Source organism: Gallinula chloropus, assembly GCF_964237585.1.
Source record: "Gallinula chloropus genome assembly, chromosome: 20".
In the NCBI taxonomy this organism is placed as follows: Eukaryota; Metazoa; Chordata; class Aves; order Gruiformes; family Rallidae; genus Gallinula; species Gallinula chloropus.
This window is the reverse complement of record NC_140105.1, coordinates 12094440-12114297: the sequence shown is the minus strand read 5'-3', so window position 1 is coordinate 12114297 and position 19858 is coordinate 12094440. Positions and strand designations below refer to the sequence as shown.

General features: G+C 47.9%; 1 protein-coding gene across 1 annotated transcript in view; it reads right to left on the bottom strand.

Annotated features, from left to right (window-relative positions):
* Positions 1-6690, bottom strand: part of HLF (HLF transcription factor, PAR bZIP family member) — a gene marked incomplete at its 5' end in the record, with an annotated part of 35736 nt that extends 29046 nt beyond the window's left edge. Inside the window, 5 exon segments of the mRNA XM_084273435.1 lie at positions 4610-4945; positions 6349-6460; positions 6463-6517; positions 6519-6603; positions 6606-6690. Coding sequence (XP_084129561.1) covers positions 4610-4945; positions 6349-6460; positions 6463-6517; positions 6519-6603; positions 6606-6690 — 673 coding nt within the window.
* Positions 6691-19858: the final 13168 nt, after the last annotated feature.

Here is a 19858-nt window from a genome sequence, read left to right as displayed (position 1 = left end):
AGTCAATGTGAAGAGCAGCTCTCTCTCGGTACCAGCCTGCCTGACAGTTAAGCTGGTCATTTCCATGTTGTCACGTGGGAGAACAAAGGTCAGGAAATTCCCAGCTCCTCCTGGTGCGGGAGGTAGAGTCCTTCGACTCTAAAGAGATGGGGTTCACGCTGTGGCTCATGCAACACCTAGCTACTGCTTGTAAACAATCATTACAGCTTAGGAGAGGATTCCACACACAAGACGGCTGCTGGGAATGCTGCCCTTCACACTACAAAGGCTGTGCTAGGAGAGGAGGTCACGTTAAGAAACACAGGGGAAGGAAGACTGCAATAAAGGGAGTGTTGCACACACACCCTTTTGTGGGCTGCCCCCTCCACCAAGTCATCCCTGTGTGCACTTGAGTAGCTGGATCAAGCAAGAACAGACCTCTCCCAGTTGGCTGCAGTGCATATCACAAACACCAGTTGAAATAAAGTGCCAAAAGCCTCCAAATCACACCTGCTGTCAATCATCACAGTTCAGTATCTACGCAAGAACTAAAAGGTAATGGATACTGTGCTTTACATGAAGTATCTTGGCTGAGTAAATAAATCACAGCATTTAATAAAATCTGTGTCTTCCTGCAGGGGTGGGAGGTATGAGTACACTTCATTCAGCTTTTTGATTAACATACCCTGAAATCAGAGGGGCTTGGGGGGGATTTTTGTTTTTTTTTTTTTTAAACTGAAAGTGAACACTAAGTTGTATGTATTTCCACAGCAGATTACAAAGCTTGTTTTTCTTTCTTTCTTTCCTGAAATAAGCTTCGGCAAGTAGTCTAAGGCACCCAGCTATCCAGGCAACACAGACTAAAACCCACTGTCACAGGAACGCCAAGAATGAGGGAGTTTTTTCAAAGCCTCCAGGAGCCCTGTCCTCCCGAAGTAGCAGGGTAGTAACAAGACATGGGCTATCACCGTGCCAGCAGCATCCTGGCGACGCAGCCCCACATCCAAGGCTGTGGTGGCAAACAGAGATGCAAACCACAACATCCCAAAAACTACCTAAGTCTGGTGAGAGACTCTGACTAGCTGATACTTCTGAACTCTAATTCACTCCCTTCAAACCCCTCACTGTAGTTGCCCCATTCACCCAAACAAGGGCTACACACACAAGGAAAGGAACCAGATCAAAGCCACCACACCAACTAGGTACCTGCAAAAGACGAACCTCCCTCTACATACAAACAGGCACAAATACTCCCAATTTCCTTGAAGAATTCCATAGTTAAATGGAGACTTACATTCACCAAAAAGCTGGCAAAAGACAACACAAGGACTGCAACAGATGAAGAAGCATGAGAATGTGTTTGCTTTAAAAGCTAGCTTTATAAACCTTGTTTTTCTGAGGGAGACTACAGATTTCAGCCACCTAGCCAACATCCAACACAGCAAAAGGAAAAAAAAAGCCATTTTAAACATGTCTCCACATTACACTGAATCATGGTCTGTAATGCTAAAATACATTTTATTAACAAAATTGGTATTGTGGAAAAGAAATAAATCAGATTCCAATATTGCAACAGACATTACCCTGTGTCCTCCCTCTTCCAAAAACAACCAGTATTTGCTTTATGTACATTCCCTGATTAGAAACATATAGGGAAGTAGGTACTTGGTTTATTCTTCACTATAGCCCAGAGAACAGATGACAAACTGGTGAGCCTAAACATTTTCCATCGACCAGACAACCTGAGCTGGAAATACAGAATTAAGTTAAATTTATAAGCAACCTTTCTGTTGGTATTTTTTTTTACCTTTAAAGGAAAAAAAAAAAATCAGTGAAGATTCCGTAATGTCACGTTTACAGTCAGGATCAGCTCTGCTTTGCTGAGCCTTGATCCCACTTCTCAGCAAACACCAATGCAGTTTTCCAGATCTTTTACAGAGACAATATAAAATATGTATTTGGGCAATACCATTAGCTTCTAAAGACAGGCAAGGCTTGTATTTCAGCACAGACACAGATTAAATCTTCTTATGCCACTCTTCTCTAGACCCTGTATGTCCAAGATACACCGTGTGCGTCCGTGAGTCACACTCAGTGCTCCACGTGCCTGTGTGCTTCCTCCCCCGTACACAGTACATGCAGGTAGAGGAGTTTGGACCAACTGCACGTGATACACTGATGCTAAATGCTGCAGAGCCATTTACAGTCGGGACATAAGCCGTACAGGATTTGACCCTTCCTTCAGCCAGAGTCCAAATGCTCAAACAGGCTTCCCTTGTAAGTCAAAATTCAGGACACAACCACAAGATACTTTTAGGAAAATTACTATTACCTAAAAAAATTCACTTTTCCTAAAAACAAGATCACATGGAATTAATTTTTATTGAAATTGTATACTTCTTGCTATTTGTTCTTGGGTTTATTACAGTAATAAAAATCACAACAGTCATGCATATGGGAACTGTAGCTCACACTGATTCAAAACCACCCCACCTTTCTCCACATACAGTTTAAAAAGGTATTTTAGAAGTCTTAAAATATATTAACCAAAAAGCTCCGTTACAGTAATTTTAACATTTACCTCCAGACTTCTGCATTTTAAAGCAGCACATTTGCCTTGGCACTTTTATGCTCGGGTTTAGTTTTACTTTTAACTATATAACACCTTATTTTAAAACTTGCTCCAATGTTAAACTCTAAGATGATCTTCCCTTCAAAATAGATTGTCAAAGTAATTTTTTTTACATAACACAAAAATTTTAACAACTCGATGATAAACGAGACCACTGTTAATAAAGTTGCATTAAGAAGGGAAAAAAGAAACTATTACTTTTTAAAAGTGAAGTTAAAAAGTGAATGAGCTCCCTTTAAAAAAAGCAACGCATTTAAACATTTAAAAAACCCAACATTCTTAAGGCAAGATGGCACAGAGGAAAAATACCTACAACTTCAAATGTTTCATCCAGACTTGACTTCTTTTACAGCTGTAAAAAACCCCGCAGAGTTTCTAGTGAGAAGAGTTTCTAACCCTGAGCAGCAAAGAGATGAAGAAAACTAAAAAAAAAAAAACAAACCACCAAAAAGCCAAACCACCAAATCAGTAAGTTGAAAAGCCAGGCGGACAGCTGATTACAAATAAATTCTGACAGGTGATCGTTAAAAGCCTGGCTCATTACCAGGCTCCTCTGAGAAAAAGGACGAGGACAGATTATCTGCTTTTAATTTTGTGTGTGCACGCAACCAAAAAGTGGTGCAGCACACACACGCTATTTTTAAAAACTGGCTCAGAAAAAGCAAGGGTTTTTTTTTTTTTTGTATTCTGCTCTTGCCAACTCCAAATATATTTTAACTTTGGAACCCCTTATAAGTTATTAGTTAACTATGAGATGCCTTGAAACTGAAATATAAACCAAAGTCAAATCCACAGAAGGTAAAACTGAGTGAAATCCACAACTACGCACACACTTGTGCCTTGGGATCGAAGAGTCTGTTGACAGGTCTGGAACAGTATTTTGGGGGGGCTGTGCTTTATTTCTTTTTAATGAGAAAGGAATGTTGCAGACTTACAAGACTTTTCTATTTCATCCTGTCCCACAACTTTTGTCCTTCTATTTATTTATTTTGCCTCCTTATCAGATGATTCTGACAATGACTTCACACGCTGAGCATGGCAAATGATCAAGCAGAAGGGAGAGGAGTGGTTTCCTGCTCCCAAGCGCACACTTTGCTCTAGCAAACCTTGTGTGAGCAGAAGAGCACAATAAGTAAATCACCCTTGGCTTTTTTTCCTGTCACAAAAAAAAAACCAACAAAGAAAAAGGAAAGCTCCATGTTTTCCAAACTTCACTGCTGACACTATTCCACTGACCATGACCTGTCATGCTGGTGTCAAGCCAGAGCAGCTACTCTGAATCCGTACTAGTGTTTCTAAAGAGATGCTTTGAAGCACTAATAAACTAGCAGAAGACTTCAGTTGACATTAAATGGGTTAAAATCATGCACTGCAATTGGAACTTTGACTCTGTGATGTTTTTCTTTGCCCACAGCTTAAGGCAGTCAACTCTAGCTGGAATTTATCAACTCAGGTCAGTCACACTCAGTTCATGCTCATTTAAACAAGATTATAATGCAGTTCCAAAACTTAGTTCCTGCCACATGTACTGTTGCAAATTTCACTCTGCTCAATAGAGAGTAAGATTATGGCCAAAATTTCGAACAGGAAGCACTGTCTTTAAGTTCAAAATAAATACCCAATCCTGTGTTCTCACATCACACTGCGGCCACTGAAACGTTCTCTTTCACAGTCCCTCTCCCTGTTCCTTTAATATGCTGGCATCTATGCATTGCAACTCCATTTGTTGGGTTTTTACTTGCTAATAGCTAGGCTACCAATGAAGAAAATAAGATAGGCAGGTTTCCTTGGAATTCCTACAGCTTCCTTACATAATTTAAGGAAAAAGATTCACGGTGGAGCAACAATAGCTAGAGCTGTTATTTTTATTTTTTGGAGTACGAGTGACTCAAATCGTATCGGGTCTCCCAAAGCTGCCTGTCAACCATACAGGGAGAAGTAATGATTTACACCAGGGAGGAGCCAAAAATCCACAGGAAGTTCTTAGTGCTGATTTACCTGGTCTGACCGGGCTCTGCATGCAGTTCTGCGACACCATGCCTGGATGGACTGAAGTTGAAGCCCTGCTGCTGAGGTCCATGACAGAAGGTGATGCTGAGGTAGCTTGCTGGAGACCTGACTGGTGCGGACTATGCTCGTGCTGGTTTGGGCTGGGTGGAATGCCATTTTCTGAAAGGAATTCTTCCAGGTCCATGTATTCCAACTGGAAAGTGTCTCCATCGTATGGCAGTGTCTTGTCCCACAATGTTGGGCCCAAGAAAGCTGACTGAGGGACTGTGGTACTGGTGCTGTCATCGTCTAACTTCTTCTCCTTGTCTTTTTCTTTACCGAATGCTTAAACAAAACACATAATAAAGATATAAGAGCCAAGCAACTAAAACATCAGCTACTACTGCTTCAATGATTTCTCCTGCTCTCAGTTTTAACAAATAAATACTCCTTTTATAAATATAACACATTTGACACAACCCATTTGGCAGAAAATTGAAGGATCACGTTAACTGAGCACTGCTGCTGTATCCAACTGTGGTTTTGAGCTTTTCCTCTATTTTTAGTTTACAATTTCACCGCCTGCATGGCTTTGATCACTGGCTGAAGTAAGTACTCAACAAATTTAAAAGCGAGGATCTAAGTACAAGCAAACTGGAAGACATTATGTATTCTGTACACAGCATCCCCGTAACTTATTATCTCATAAATTAAAGTCACAGTCTTCAGTCACTGAAAAAGAAAACCAGTCTTCAAATTCAGTACTTCTTCACATTGTGAGCTAGTAACTTACACCAGTGAGGTCTGACAAAATACATGTTTTGATGTGCAGAAGAGCTAACAATAAATTCGAAGTTCGAGGCAAACCAAGAAAAGTTCAAGTGGTGCTTCCCACTCATTCCTACAGCATCCAGAGATTTCAGCACTTTTGTGAGGTAACACCCGGTTTCTCTACAAGACTTGCAAGAATCCAAACTGATAAATCTTTCAGCCAACTTAACGTTCCTTCTTAACCTTTTCCTTTTAGCCGCCTGCAACACCACCAGTGCAGCCCTGCGAGCTGGTTCACGATGGAACGCCGAGTACACGAAAAGCCTCGGCTCTGCAGGACTGCTCACAGGGGTTTTGTCTTTAACGTGCGCATGATTCACTACAAACACACGGTGCCATTACGTCCGCACTACCCTGGCTTTCCCGAAAAGTTGCAACTTTTGCTGCGAAGCCGCCTCTCTGCTCTCCGGGGGCAGGTTCGGCGGAGCGGGGCTGCGGCACGGCGGCAGCCGGCCGGCCCCAGGGGACGCTGCGGCGGGACCCCGGCTCAGGTCGGGGAGGCGGTTGTCCGCGCCGCCGCCCCGCCTTCCCCCACCCCCCCCCCCGACCCCAACGCTTTGCCCCAGGCAAATCGCCCTCCCCTTGGCTGCTCCGCAGCGGAGATAGAAAAACCGAGCGTCTTCCGTTAGGTCAGGCCGAGTGTGCCCATCGCTCACCGCCCAACCTCCCGCTACTTAACCGCCTTCGGGGGCGAGGGGAGGGCGGGAGGGAGAGGTGTCCGAGGGAGGGAGGCAAAGGGAAAGCCACGCAGCGGTCCCCGATGCGACGGCAGGCCAGGGGCCGCCATTTCGGGGGACCTACCCTCAGCGGGCCGGGCTGTGAGGGGGCCCGGAAGGGCAGCGGGGAGCAGGGGGGGAAGCAGAGCCGGCGGGCCCCGGGAGAGCCGGGGAAGCGGGGGCTGCCCGGGGAAACCTCACCGTCTTCATGAGCGAGCGGCAGCTTGAGCGGGTTTTCCAGCAGGGACTTCAGCACCCCGTAGGTGGGAGGTAGGAAGGTGGGGTTCAGCGGGAGCGGCCGCGACATGGTGGGGCTTTCCCCTCAGGGCAGCTGCGCGGCAGCGGTTCCTTCCCCTTCCTCTCACGGCACCGCTAGGAAGCGGCGGTGAAACGGGCGCGGAGCCGAGCCCCGCTGGCGAGGGGCGCCTGGAGGCCGCCGGAGCAGGGGAGCGGGAAAGGCCCCTCCGCCGCGCAGCTCCGCCACCGCTTCCCGCGCCGCTCCCGCCGCCCGCTCTGCGCCGCGCGCCCCGGCCGCGCGCCCATGTGCAGGCGCTGCCGGCGCTGACGTCAGGCGCGGCGCGGTAACGCCATTGGCCCGGGGGGCGCGGCGGACGGCACCGCCCTCCCCGCTGCGCCCCGCCCCGCGCACCTCTCCCCCCCCCCCCCCCTCCCTCCCCAGCCCCTCCGGCACGCGAGGCGGCCGTTACTCGCGGCGGGACGGCGGCAGCCGAGGGGAGGGGGCGGTCGGCCTGGGCCGGGTCCGGCGGGGGGGGGGGGGGTCGGTGCGGAGCGCGGCTGTGGCGCTACCCCCGCCCGCGGGGACCGCGCCTGGCGAGGCCGCGACCGGGAGCCGTCTCCCCGGTAACCGGGAGGAATGTTAATGGGTTTGAATGTTTGACCTCGCTCGGTGCATCCGAGCGTGAGGGCAGCGGGGAGCGCGGCGGCACCCCTGAGGGAAGCGGGGACCCCCCGCCGCTGCGGCCCCAGGGACCCGGGCCCCGCCGCTCTGTGAGGGGGTCGCGCCTGGTCAGGGGGAGCGCCGCGGCCTCGGGGCAGGCTGCCGGCCGGCTGCCCCGGTGAGGCGGACGGCGGGGTTCTTCTCCCATCTCCAAGGGAGCTGGTGCCTGGGCTTGCGAGCCGTTCTGTCTCAGAGCCACGGCAGATCTCTGCGACGTCCCATTTCTGTGAGCAGATTGCCTCTCTCGCCAGCTACCAACATAACCGGAGTGAGAGCGCTGTCACCACCAGCGGGGATCCCACTGTCTCGCCCCAGTTCTGTGTGGAAGGGGCTTTCCTCTCTGCTCCAGAGATTCTCCTCACCAGTATGGGTGACTTGCTACCCACTTAGGCCTTCAGACCCCTCTCGGGAACTGAGCCCAGCCCATGCAGAGTGTTGGAGAGCTGCAGTCTTGCTGTAGGAACTTCCCCCCACTCCACCAGGTTGCTCGTAGGTGTTTGTATCTCCCTGCTTCTCCCTTTTTCTTTGGATGGGGTTTTGCAAGGCTTTACCATCGATATTTAAGCGTTACTCTTCTTAAGAAGTCCTTTTACCATTAACAATCACAAATAGTCCTATAAGCAAATAAAGGAAAATTACATGCATAAACTTTAGTTGGAGTGGCCAATACTTAGAAATAAAAGCTGCCTGAGGAACTAAGTCTGCCTTGAACAGTTATGTTCCCTCCTTGATGTATCTGCCTATGGTACGTGCATTGAGTAGCCTCTAATCAAACGACCCGACTCAAACAAGCGACTAATCAAAGTCCAAAGTACATTTAAATAAGCAAAATTGCATTGGCAGAACTCAAACCTGAACTCTGGCAATGGTAACCATCAGGCCCTCCAGAACCAGAGACAGCATAATAGGAAGGTATTTATGGCACAGCTCAGCGCAGGTTGTGGAAGAACCTTCAAATGCCCCCGAGGCCGCCCAGCTCATGACCACTGGGGCTTCAAGCAGTGATGTGACAGCAGCAGCACAGTACTTCTTAATGCACCTAACCAGGAAAAAAGCACTAGATTATTAAATGATTGTACACATACCAGCGTTGCCTCAGACAGCCAAATTGCTAGTTACAGGAAACCTTTAATTATAGAGGTACAGAGTGAGTGACATAAAGATTAGGGCAACGACTGGCAATCCATATGCAGATGTGGTACAGTATGTTTTTCTATGTGGTACAAAGGGAAAAAAAAGATGCATGTAGGAGATTTGGCAAGCAACAAAGAGGAGTGAACAGAATAGAAGATGTAAATTAATGTGATATTGGGAAATGCCAGAAATGAGATAAGTTAGCTTAACTTCAGGAGAACTACTTAGGTTTTGGTGGTTATTGACCGTTACAGACAAAAAATACTCAACAAAGAAACAGTATTTTCAGTGCAGCAGAACGAGGGGGAACTGCGCTGGTTTAGGACTTGACATTGCACAGGGTAAATTCTGTTGCGATCTGCACAAGTGTGGAACAAAGCGAAGCAACCAGACAGCCTGAGGACTTCTCGCAGTTACAAACCCAGTATTCCCAGCACGTGGGAGCTGGGAATTCCCTGGGTGAGAAAGCTGTAGCAACTCTTGCCAATACACTGCCGACCCGTCAGAAGAGCTGAGCAGAGCACCTGAGTGCAGTGCTCGAGCTGTGCTCAGCCTCACGCTACAGCAGCAGCAGGAGTTTCACTCCGGCTGTGCCACACAGGCAGCTTTCATTCTGGGCTGCTGAAATTGTTGTTTCTAACAGGTGCACCTGCGAGTTACCAATTTTTACTGACTACACTCGTCCAAAGGTGGTCCCCAACTCCTTCGACCACTGGCCAACTTCCACATGCTACACTCCAGGTAAGGCTAACACAACCAAAAACCAGAGCTAACAACACGCTAGCTGCATTTCTGCCTTTTCCAAACCAAATACCATTTGTTGGCATGTATCTTAGCTTAGCGCTCTCCCAGAAAATGTTTATTTTATGGCTTATGAAGGCCCATGGCAACTTAAGGGCTTTAATAGAAAGCATCGAAGATTGGTCCCCCATTAAGAAATAAAAAATCTCAGCCAACATTCGTGTCTCTGCCCATGATGTTCTCATCACAGGAGTGTCATCAGTGTACAGCCCAAGGACCCTAATTTTTCCAAAGCAAGTACACAGGAGATTAATACATTTTCCAAGCTCCTTTTTGAAATGTAATCCTTTCAGTAAAGGCACTTTGAAAAGACCGTTTTAAATGCAGAGCGCCATACGCTTTTAGGGGTACCTCCTACCACCAGGACCAGCCCCGCTGGGTTAGACACCCCGGTGGCAGCGTAAGCCTGTGCTGCCCGCGGGGACTACGCAGCCCTCCGCGGCCGCGCTGGGGCCGCCCTCCGGAGCGGCTGGGCATCGGGGCTCGCAGCGGCGCTCGCACACGGACGGGCTCTGCTGAACGCGCAGCTCCTGGCCCGCTGCCTTGATGTCCTTCGGGCTTGAGCAGGGAGCCTTGGTAACGGGCACTGCTCAGCTGCTGCAAGTGGAAGCCGTCCGGTGCCACGGCGTCGGGACTCCCGGGGCCCGGCCCTGCCCTGCCCTGCCCTGCCCGCCCTCTTCCCCACGAGGGTCCCGGCCGGGGCTCCTCCCCGCTCGCAGCGCCCGCTCGCCGGGGAGACGCAACCACCCCCAAAGCCGCCGCCGTCACGCGGAGCGGCGGGAAAGGCGCGCGAGGGCCGTCACGTGAGCGGGCGGGCTGACCTACTTTGGGCCAATGGCAGGGCCCGGGCAGCTCGCGTCCTCCCTCGCGCGGCCCCCGCGCGCTGCCCGCAGCGGGAGAGCGACCGGCAGCGACGGGCCGCGGGCTGAGGCTCCGGCACCGGGCGCCCCGCTCTTTGTGACAGAAGGACCCGCCCCGCCACGCTCCGGCCGCCGTCCCCCCAGGCCCCGGCACGGTGCCGGCCCGGGGAGCGCCGGCGCCCCCAGAGCCGCCACCTCACCGAGGGTGGAGCGATCTCTCGGGCTCGAAGCGTGGCTGGGGTGCGGAGCTTCCCGCCGGGGTGTCTGCAGCGCCTCGCACCGCTTGTTCCCGCGCTTGTCAAAGCGCAGGGCGGGCTCTGCGTTGGGCTTTAGTGGGAAACGCGCTTTGGACAGGGGGCCCTGCCTGGCCTTAGTAAAAGATGTCAGCAGAGCTGGCCAGAGAAGGGGGTTTCTCCACTGTCTGCAGTTCCGCGCTGCTTGTAGGGGTAACTGGGAGTTGTCTTCTGAAACACCTCCTGGAAACCAGGCTGCGGGTTTTGTCCCCCACAGAAAGCGTGAGGGAACACCTTTAGGGACACGCCAAACACGTGTCTTCCTGGGCACCTACTTGTATTTTCTCCATAGAGACAGATAAAAGTGGGCCAGCAGGACTGTGCGATAATCACAGCTCAGCAGGTCGCTACTGAGAAAAGTGAGATGCCAAATCCTGTGCTGGAAGACAGGTACATCCTCATTTGTCACCTAGAGCTCCCAGGGGTTTTAAATAAAGATTGGGCTGGAGGACCCAGGCCTTTCCTCGGACCATCTCATTGTGTCTTGGGGCTCAATACAGCCAGTGCTGTACGTGCAGTTTGAGAAATACAAACCTGAGCAAAACTTTCTCCCATCAGGTGTGATGTGGTCATAGTTGGACTCCCAGCGGCTCTGAATTCCTCTCTTAGGTTGTTTTCTTGTAGGTATGTTCTCCCTAGGGAAAGGAATTGCAAAAGTAGGGACATGGATGACAAGATACAAGGCGGAGAGAGAGGACAGCAGGCTTTTGGGTCAAGGCACAGGTCAGACTGGAAAGGCAAATGGTTTACAGTACCCTAAATGCCTACCAGTTTATCGACGGTGATCCCGGACTCAGCCATTGAGGAGCCAAAGCAATGGATGAAAGGGACTGAGGTGCACAAAAGCCAGAGAACTTGAAGATTCAGGCTTTGCTTTAGTTCTCATTTGCCCTAACACAGTGAATCGTCCCCAGATTGGCCTCAGTGGTGTGTTTCCAGCTGTACTATGTGACACGTAACTCAGGGGTACATAAGGAGCCGCCTGAGTACATTCAGACACCCACACCCTAGCTGGAACTAAAAAAGCAGCGGCTTTTGGAGACAAGGTTGCGAAGCACTGAGGAGCAGAGTCTGTGCCCTGCTTCCTTCCCCAGCGCAGAAGTTCTGGAAGTAGCCCTTGTTTGGCTTTCCAAGTGAAAGCCACTTCCAACACCACTGAATTACTTAAAAATTGGTGTTTATAGTCCACGTGGTGTGCAGCTGAGCAAGCTGCTATGGCTCCTTGCAAGAGGAAAAATGTTTGTTTGTTGAATCAACCGTAATTTGCCCCTGGTTTTTTATTTTTTTTGCTTTTTTTTTTTTAATTTAATGTGGGAGGGACAGGTTTCAAACTGCTCTTGGGTGATGGCAGAGAAACTTAAGTAATCCGGAGCGGCTCCAAAAGGCATTCCAGTTCTCAGAAAAATAGGTATTACTAGTCATTGCTTATATTCTGTGAGTTGAAAGATTAATGATTTTCCCTGCCAAAGTTTACAGTCAGCCTTTACCATGACAGTAGATCAAATACACGTAGTTGCCTGGGCAGCTGACCTGGTTTGAACTCAGCAAGTGTTACTCCCTGCGATGACTACATTTTTGGAACAAATGCCCTGCTATGCTTTTTAAAGTAACCCTAGCCTTGTGGAGCATTAACCAGCCTCTCAAGCCTGTTTCAAACACCTAGCACCCTTGGGGCCTGGCAAATTATTTAGACCCAGTAGGTGCAAGCAGGCTGACAGAGCTGGGTTGAGACAAGTGATAAAGGAGTAGCTGCCTGTTTTGCAGTCAGACCTTTCCCTGAATAAGGACAACTCCCAGCTGGTGCCAATGGGAGAAACAATTTGATCCTTTCACTTATTCCTCTGCGCTCCATTCCTCTTCCTTTCTCACTTTTGGCTTGCATGCTGCAAAGAGACAGCTGTTCTTACATGCTCAGGCTGTTGGATTTTGGAAGTTGGCATTGGTTTTACTGGAGATAGAAGAGCACCCACGAGCACAGGATAAAACAGCCCATCCCCAGGCAGAGCTGTAACAGAAGGGAGGAGTGAAAGGTGCGGGCGCTGAGCATCTCCTCCTTATTCAGAGTTTCTATTGAAGTCAATGACCCAGATTTCTCTGACTTCAAATGACTGCTTTCAGAGAGCCTGCCGGAGGTGCGGGGCTGGGGAAGGTCAGGCAGAATTTTGCCTGAAGTATTCTGCATGTGTAGGCTTATCAGCTCCGGATCTGTAAACGTGATACTGCAACCCCATGTTCTTCAGCGAGGTCTGTGAAAGTCACTGAAGTCACTTGTGCCCTGGGCTGGCAAGGCTGCCTGAAGCTTGGCATTTCTCTGTCCTGTACTTCTGGGATCAGTCCTGAGACATCCACCTTGCGCCCAGATTTCCCTCTTAAGAAACATGGCAGAAGACCCAGACTAGTTTTTAATCCCGTGGGTTTAGATTATTAAGGACACAGAAATTTGGGAAAGCCTCTTTTACCCTTGGCAAGAAAGCCTGACCTGTGAAAAACTGGGAAAATTCCTACAGACAAAACCCAGGCTTCCATACATAAAGGCAACAAAGTCATGCTGTGTCTCTTTAGGAAAGAATCATTGTAACTGCACATATTTTAAAAGCAGCAAGTAGTACAGAAACGCATTATTAATCCATATGCAGTCTGATCTGTAGGTTTAGATTCGTTGCACCTTGCAGATGAGACTGGCTTGGGTTTCTTTGGGATTTTCTCCCTTTCTTTTTAATGCTCTCCCACTTTCTTATACACAGCAGCCGAATGAACGTTGGCTTGCAGTACCCTTCCTGAGCTCAGCCAGGGGCATGGGGGGGTTCTGCTAAACTAGCATCTCTCTCATGGCCCGTTTTATGCTCTTTAAATCTCTCATCAGAAATTGCAGTGGGAAACTGGTTGCTATCTTGGTATCAGAATGCACACACGGAACATGTTCAATATCAGTGTACCAGGCTTCCAGGGCTTTGCAAACCGATTTATGCGAACACTGTAATGCAACACAGAGTAACATCAACACTGTCTTAAGAGGCAAGCAGCCCCTGGATTCCATGCATGTATCTCCCTCCTCATTTTACTACAGGAAGTCTGATTAGATCTCTAGAGATTACAGTTTAAAAGAGCTTGGAGAGAAAAATACCCCAGTATTGTATTAGTAACTTGGATTTTTTTTAAACATATATTAAAAGATAGAATCAGCTTCACTGATGCTGAGCATCCCAAAGCTGGATTGCGGTCGGATGGCTCCATGTCCATCCAAAGGAAAAGGATGTACTTTCCCATAGTCGTGTGTTGGCTTTGTGACAGCAGCATCCAGGGCTGCCACGTGCCGTGATGCAGGACAGAGCAGCTGGGGATTGTGCAGCGAGGGAAGGGAACAGCTCCGCAGTGTCCGAGCTGCGAGGCCTCCCGCCTCTCCCTTCCGCTGGAGTCAGCAGCTCTGCACAAGTCCTGCTTCCCATTTCATCTCCTGAAAGACTGGACTAATTGCCAGCGTCTCCTACGAGGACAGATGTGTACAGAAAAGATGTACACTAAAAGAGACACGCAATATTTGCCATTTCAGGCTGGGTTTAGCTCTGTAAGGTTGTTTTTATGCATTCAAGTGCAATGTTTAAGCTAATTGAGATGAATACAATGATAGCTGGCAGCTGCACATAATAACCCTTTGATGTACATGGGGACAGAAGGAAGCACAAAAGCATTGCTATTGCTTGTTGCTTTTTCTGCCTCTGACTTATTTTTTATGTAATTTATTTTTTTATTATCTGTTCTGAGCTGTGGGTGCATAATTGGCTGTATTTGGACTAAAGATATTCCTGTCTATATGTTTTCCTGGCCAAGCCTTTAGACTATCAGCTACACTCAAAGCATCAGGCAGAAAGTTATACTGAAGTCATCAGACAAGTAGTTTACTATTAAACCAGCTTTGTATTATTTTTATTCCCATTCACTTTGAAAGACTTTTTTTTTTAATCATTAATTAATTGCTTGGCAGAATAAGTTGGTTTTGAAGGCTCACAGCTAGCGTGTTCACAGGCAGCTTGTTGGGGCTTTTTTTAACTGCCAAAGGGCATAAACATACTTACAGTTTTCTGTAGCCATCTGACAGCGTGTATGCAAGGAAATAAAGATGTCTTCCTCCTGTGTTTTCCCTTAAATGGCTTTGACCTGGAGAATAGATTATGTTGATTGGCACGAGGAAGAAGGCTAGGATCTTGCTTTCACTGTTTGTTATCGCTGTTTCAAACTTATCAAAGGAAAAAAATAGAGGCTTTTTCCATGGCTGCTTGCCAGCATCACTAATCAGAATTTTAATGAGATTTTTCTTTTCGAGGCCTAAATTAGGTCTAATTAACAATATATAAAGCAAATGTATAATGCTGTAAAAAGGATGCAGCCCACTGCACATAGAATTTGCTTCAATCTTTTCACAGAAATACTGAGCAAAAGACATCCTTACGCTGTTTTAAGTAGATTTGCCTTTTTCTTTCTCTGTACTGTGATGCCTTAATTAACAAATTGCTGCAGAATGTGGTCCTGAACTTCTGTAACAAATCAGACTTCTCTGAAGGGGAATAATCAAGTGCTTATGGCTTAACCCCTGTAGGATTTCTGTTCAGCCGCCACGAAGTCCTGACCCCCCCAGTCCAACACACGGTGACAGCGTGAGCTGGGCCCTTTGACTTCTCCTAAGTGCTCCATTTCCCATCGTCACATCTTTGGATGGACCATGTGTTCCTATTGTTTGTGGGCTGGGTAACTAGCCTGCAGCTCCCATTTCCCAACCATCATAAAAGGCAGGGTTATATTTAGTCTACACACTCTGTTTTTCTCCGAGCACTCCAGAGAATGATTAACAGCCACAGAACATCACCCTCCAAGCAGCATTGTTTCTCCCCCCCAAAGTGTATTTTGCACAAAGAAGGATAAACTGACAGGACTTTTCTCTTACCCCTTGCAAGATTTTGTTGTTGCTGATGGTCCCATAGTTTGGTTCTCACTGTGTCTTGCCATGGCGGGGGGGTGGACTAGATGATCTTTCAAGGTCCCTTCTAACTCCTAATGTTCTGTGACTCTCTGATGCCTGGCTTATACATATGAAATATTTCAAAAAAGGAGAGCATAAAGCATCTTTCATCAGAGCTGCTCAGATGCAGCTTAATGCAATTAAACACCTCAAAGTACAGAATGGCAGCTTCTGCCTTAACAACCCATTTTATTCACACACTGACACCGCTACCCAGGAAGCGCCTTTCGCCAGATTTCATCTGCAGTAAACCAATCTCACCTCTTTATTCCAGCTAAATCAATATCTCCTCTGATTCATTTCACTCACAAAACTAAAAATGAATAGCAGCAGGAACAACGGGGGTAAAAACCCTCCAAAGCACACCGGAGCAGAGAGTAAAACCCAAACCAAACACCTCTCCAGCACAAACTCAGGCACCAGTTCTAGTACTGGGCTGCTGGTCTGGGCACTTCAGCCCGACTTTCAGTGTTGCTCTAGACCAGGTTAATCTGGAAAGCTGCAACTAGAGTTTATGCTAATCATCAGTTAATGAGATAGTCTGTCAACTGACCATTATCTTCAAAGTAACATTAGACACAGTCTAAGCAAGTTTAAATAGCCATTTCAAATATGTATTTCTTGAAGGGTGTAAATAAATATATTCACAGCAATTTTAAGGAAAGAGCCAAACCACAGGGCAGAGCAAGCCAGAATCAGCTCGCATCTGTTACAACACTCAGGATGATGCTTTGCTTGATTTATAGTGGAAATGTTTGTTTTTCAGCTGGAATTTTGGTAACTCGGAACAGATGTTTGCAGCAATGTTGGAGTGCTGTGTACCCATGCTTCTCTGTTAAACCAAGTGCTGCTGGACATTTGAACTCATCTAGGAAAAAATTAATATGCTGTGAAATTACTGATCTTGAGACATGCAATAACACAGGCAAAAACCTTCCAAAGCCACCAGACTTCAGCTGGTCTGTGACCCCGGACAGAGAAGCACCTGCAATATTTTTCAAAGCCTCGTGGTGTTGAACCAAGTCAGATTTCCAACTTTTTTCCACCTTCATTGAGCTAGGGGATATTTAAACAAGGGGAGCAAAGAAGGTTCTTGTATTGAGTTATTTGTATCTGGAAAAAACATTAGGAATTCAATATATTATTTTTAAAAAGTCCTATTTATATTGCTTAAGGACCTCTGACTACAGAGCAGCCACAAATCCACTCTTCTTTTCCTCACTGATTTACTCCTGTCCCTCAGTGTTTGGCCAGAAAAGGAGTGTGTCTCCATGCTCATTTCACTAGCTGGGGATGTTCTGAAATTCATGGACATCTTTAAATTCCCTTCAGTGGCACCAGGCTCCTGAGCTGAGATGCAAATGGCACTTTTGTCCGTTTGGAGAGGCTGCACTTCGCTGGGGTATTTTCCCCCCTTTCTTCCTAGGGAGGCAAGTTACAGTCTCCTGTCCAGAGCTATGTGCTGATGGGAATTCCAGATCGCCAGTGGAGTGCAGTCTGATGTCTTTACCTTATGAGGTCTGTTGTTTCTTCTAGGAACTTTCAGATACTCTACTGCAATGTTTTTGCTTCCCAGGAAGGATCCAGCTCGGCTGGCACGCAGCTATTTAATGGCTATCCCAGTTGTGGCTACATTTCCTGCTGGGTAGCACCACTGTGTTTGTAACAGCTGAAAGCACTAAGAGCATCAGAGGGGAGGCAGGGACTTGTTTCTGTGTAAAGCAAACATTGTGAATTATGGGTACTGCATTCAGCTCTTTCTGATGTACAGAGATGTTTGCTTGCTGATCAGATGCTCAGCCTGGTTCTGGTCCTTAGTGCTGCTGGCTGAGGAAAGGCGAGCAGAGGGGCTGGAGCACGGCTTCTCTCCGGGCCTCAGCTCCTTCCCACCCGTGTGCAGAAGTGGAACCTCAGTAGAACTCTGTTGTGCACACACAGGACAAACACAGCTTCTACTGGAATATACTCCTTGCAAGCGCGTTAGTATTTATAGTGGTGACATGACTCACCTTCTTCGATACCATGGATACAGCATTTCATCCACTAGCTCTGTGAAGTACAGTCAGCTTTTCAAAGTATTTTGCACTTGCACAACTGGTGGTTTTGCTCCTCAGAGCGCTCCTGCCTCACTGTCCTGGTAGGAAGTGGAGCCAACTGGCATGTGAAATCCCTCTGCGGCCAAGAAGCTTCCATGCAGCAGAAACAATCTTGTAGACTTTTAGACGAGTTTTTAGAACACTTTTCTGGTGCTTTGCTCAGACATCCAGCACCATTATTTTATCTTGGTTGTTATCTGACTTGTCAACTGTCAGATTAGGTGAGTTCTTCCTTGGAAGAGCTGTCGTTCTGCAAGCAGGGCTGCATTGTCCTGTGCTCTCACAGCTCTCTGCATCCTGTCCTCCTGGCCGGGGCTTTGAGCAATGCATTCATTCTTGGTCTGTTGATAGTCCCTTTGCTTTGGGTTTAAGCTACAGGGCACCTCAAGACCAAGGCCCCAGCTGGGTGGGAAGAGCCACACAACAGCACTGGAAGGTGCAGAGCTCCATTTGAAGTTTATCATACATGTGGCCCAGGAGTTTTCATCACTGGGAATGATCTTCCACATGTTATCAGATGGAAAAGTTCTGAACCATTGTTTTAATACTGTGTTTGAAGAACAACATTTTTTTCTAAGTTAAACCTTTACACCTGTCTTGGAGCCTTCAGTTAGCAAGACAGTTTGGTGCAGGGGTTAAAGCCCTTGGGTGGTGAGTACTGCTCATCTCTCCAGCCTCTGCCACCACTTACCTTGTGACTTTGGACACATCACACAGATCCTGCCAGCGTTGTCTCTCATAGTTTATCTCTATTTCCTGTAGGACCAGGTAAGAGGATCTTAAGGAGTAACATCTGTGTCTCAGGTTACTATCTGCTGCAGTTAACTGTGTGAGTTCATACATAAATGAGGTGAGGAGGTCTGTTATGGCATTCACAGCCTGCAAACCTCTTGTGCATGACAGCCAGGTTCTTATTTCCAGCCATGAGTCCTGTAGCAGTACATCCTATTCCAGCTGCACAGCAACATCCTCTTGCTGCTCTCTTGAGCCCAGTAAAGAGCTGTTCAGAGGTTGGGAGGCAGCATCTGCTTAGTGGCAGAGTAGGTATTGATCTCGGTTATTGCAGATGCTGCACTTTGCTGGCACAGACAAACAGCCAATAATTGCTCATCACATGAGACCCAAATGGATTTTGCAGGTTTGATCCTGCCAGGTGCTGAGTGCCTGTTGAGAGCTGAGCTGTGCTCAGCACATCAGTGTGCCACACAGCCAGTCTGGCTCAGACAGGGACCTGTGCACCGTAGTGTCCTGCAAGAAAACGCCTTGATCTACTCTGGGTTACTACCAGCTGAGACAGATTCACTTACAAGTTGCACTGAGGTCCTTCCTAAGTCAGTCAGAGGCTTTATGATGCCAAACAGCTCACAAGTGATCTCTACTAGAGCGATTCCCTCTCACTAGGCTGCTGAAGTTTCTCTGGGGCTGTATCTCAGGCGCAGGGACTGGAAATCTGTGGAGACGTATTTTTCTGGCCTAAGAGTCAGGAAAGGGTCCAGCACAGACCACCTCCCACAAAGGTTTTATTGCACATGCAGGATGTGCACTCACCTGAAGGTGCTTGGAACTGTAATGAAAAGTAAAATATGCAGGAGTTTCAGGGGGGTGGGAGGGGATGTTGTAGCTCTGACACACGTTGCAGTTACAGGCACAGAACGTTGTGCTTTCAGTTCATTTAGAGAACAGACATTTAGGCACTCCGGGCTGCCCTCACGGTAGGGTAAGGTAAGGCAGCAGCACAGGCAGTGCTAAGGGAGAGCTTGCAAATCAACTGAGAAAAAAAGATTCATTTTAAGCTTTCCAGTTTTGTAATAGATTAAAAAAAAAAATCTATTGGTCTGATTTAGCTTTTTTCCAGGTTGCACATCCCTGAGGGGAGCAGCTGCTATTCCTTAGCAAGGGGATGCTGCATGCAGAGGAGCCAGCACCCTGACAGGCTGTTCCTGGCCATCTCTGCTCCCTGAGCAAGGCTGTAACAAAGGATGGCGGCTGCTGTTCCACGATGGTGCCTCCCCAAAGCATCTTTGCTTATGTTCAGGCATGGATTTTTTTTTCTTTCTGCTCCAATAGCTGCTGTTGCCTGTCACAAAAAACCCCATAAAATACAACAAAAAAATGCCAGCCAGGTTTCCTGCCACAGAACTCTGTGGAGCTCTGTGAGAAAGCAATCCATGTTGCCCAGTCCCTCAGTTTGAGGGAGCTGTTTTACAGCTCTTGGTGTGGCTGCAGAACAGACCTGGCACCCCTCATGCCCACTGCAACACGTTGCTGGGTTTTTCCAAGAGAGGTAAAATTTTGCTCCAGCTCTAGATCTGGTTTGGTTTAGCAACTTCTCCTTGTGCCTCAGTGTTTGGACAGCAAGGGTAATGTTTGCTCGCCTAGAGAGCTATGTTGGAGCCACGGTGTTCCCATGAGTATGGGCCTTGCTTTGGGAGCAGGTGAGGCTTCCCTGGCAATGCAGCACCGTTTCCAGCGGTGACTCTGGGGAGAAGGCTGCCTGCAGCCTTTTCACCTTCTCCACACCCAGACTCAAGAATAAACATTGGGAAGCAGGGAGC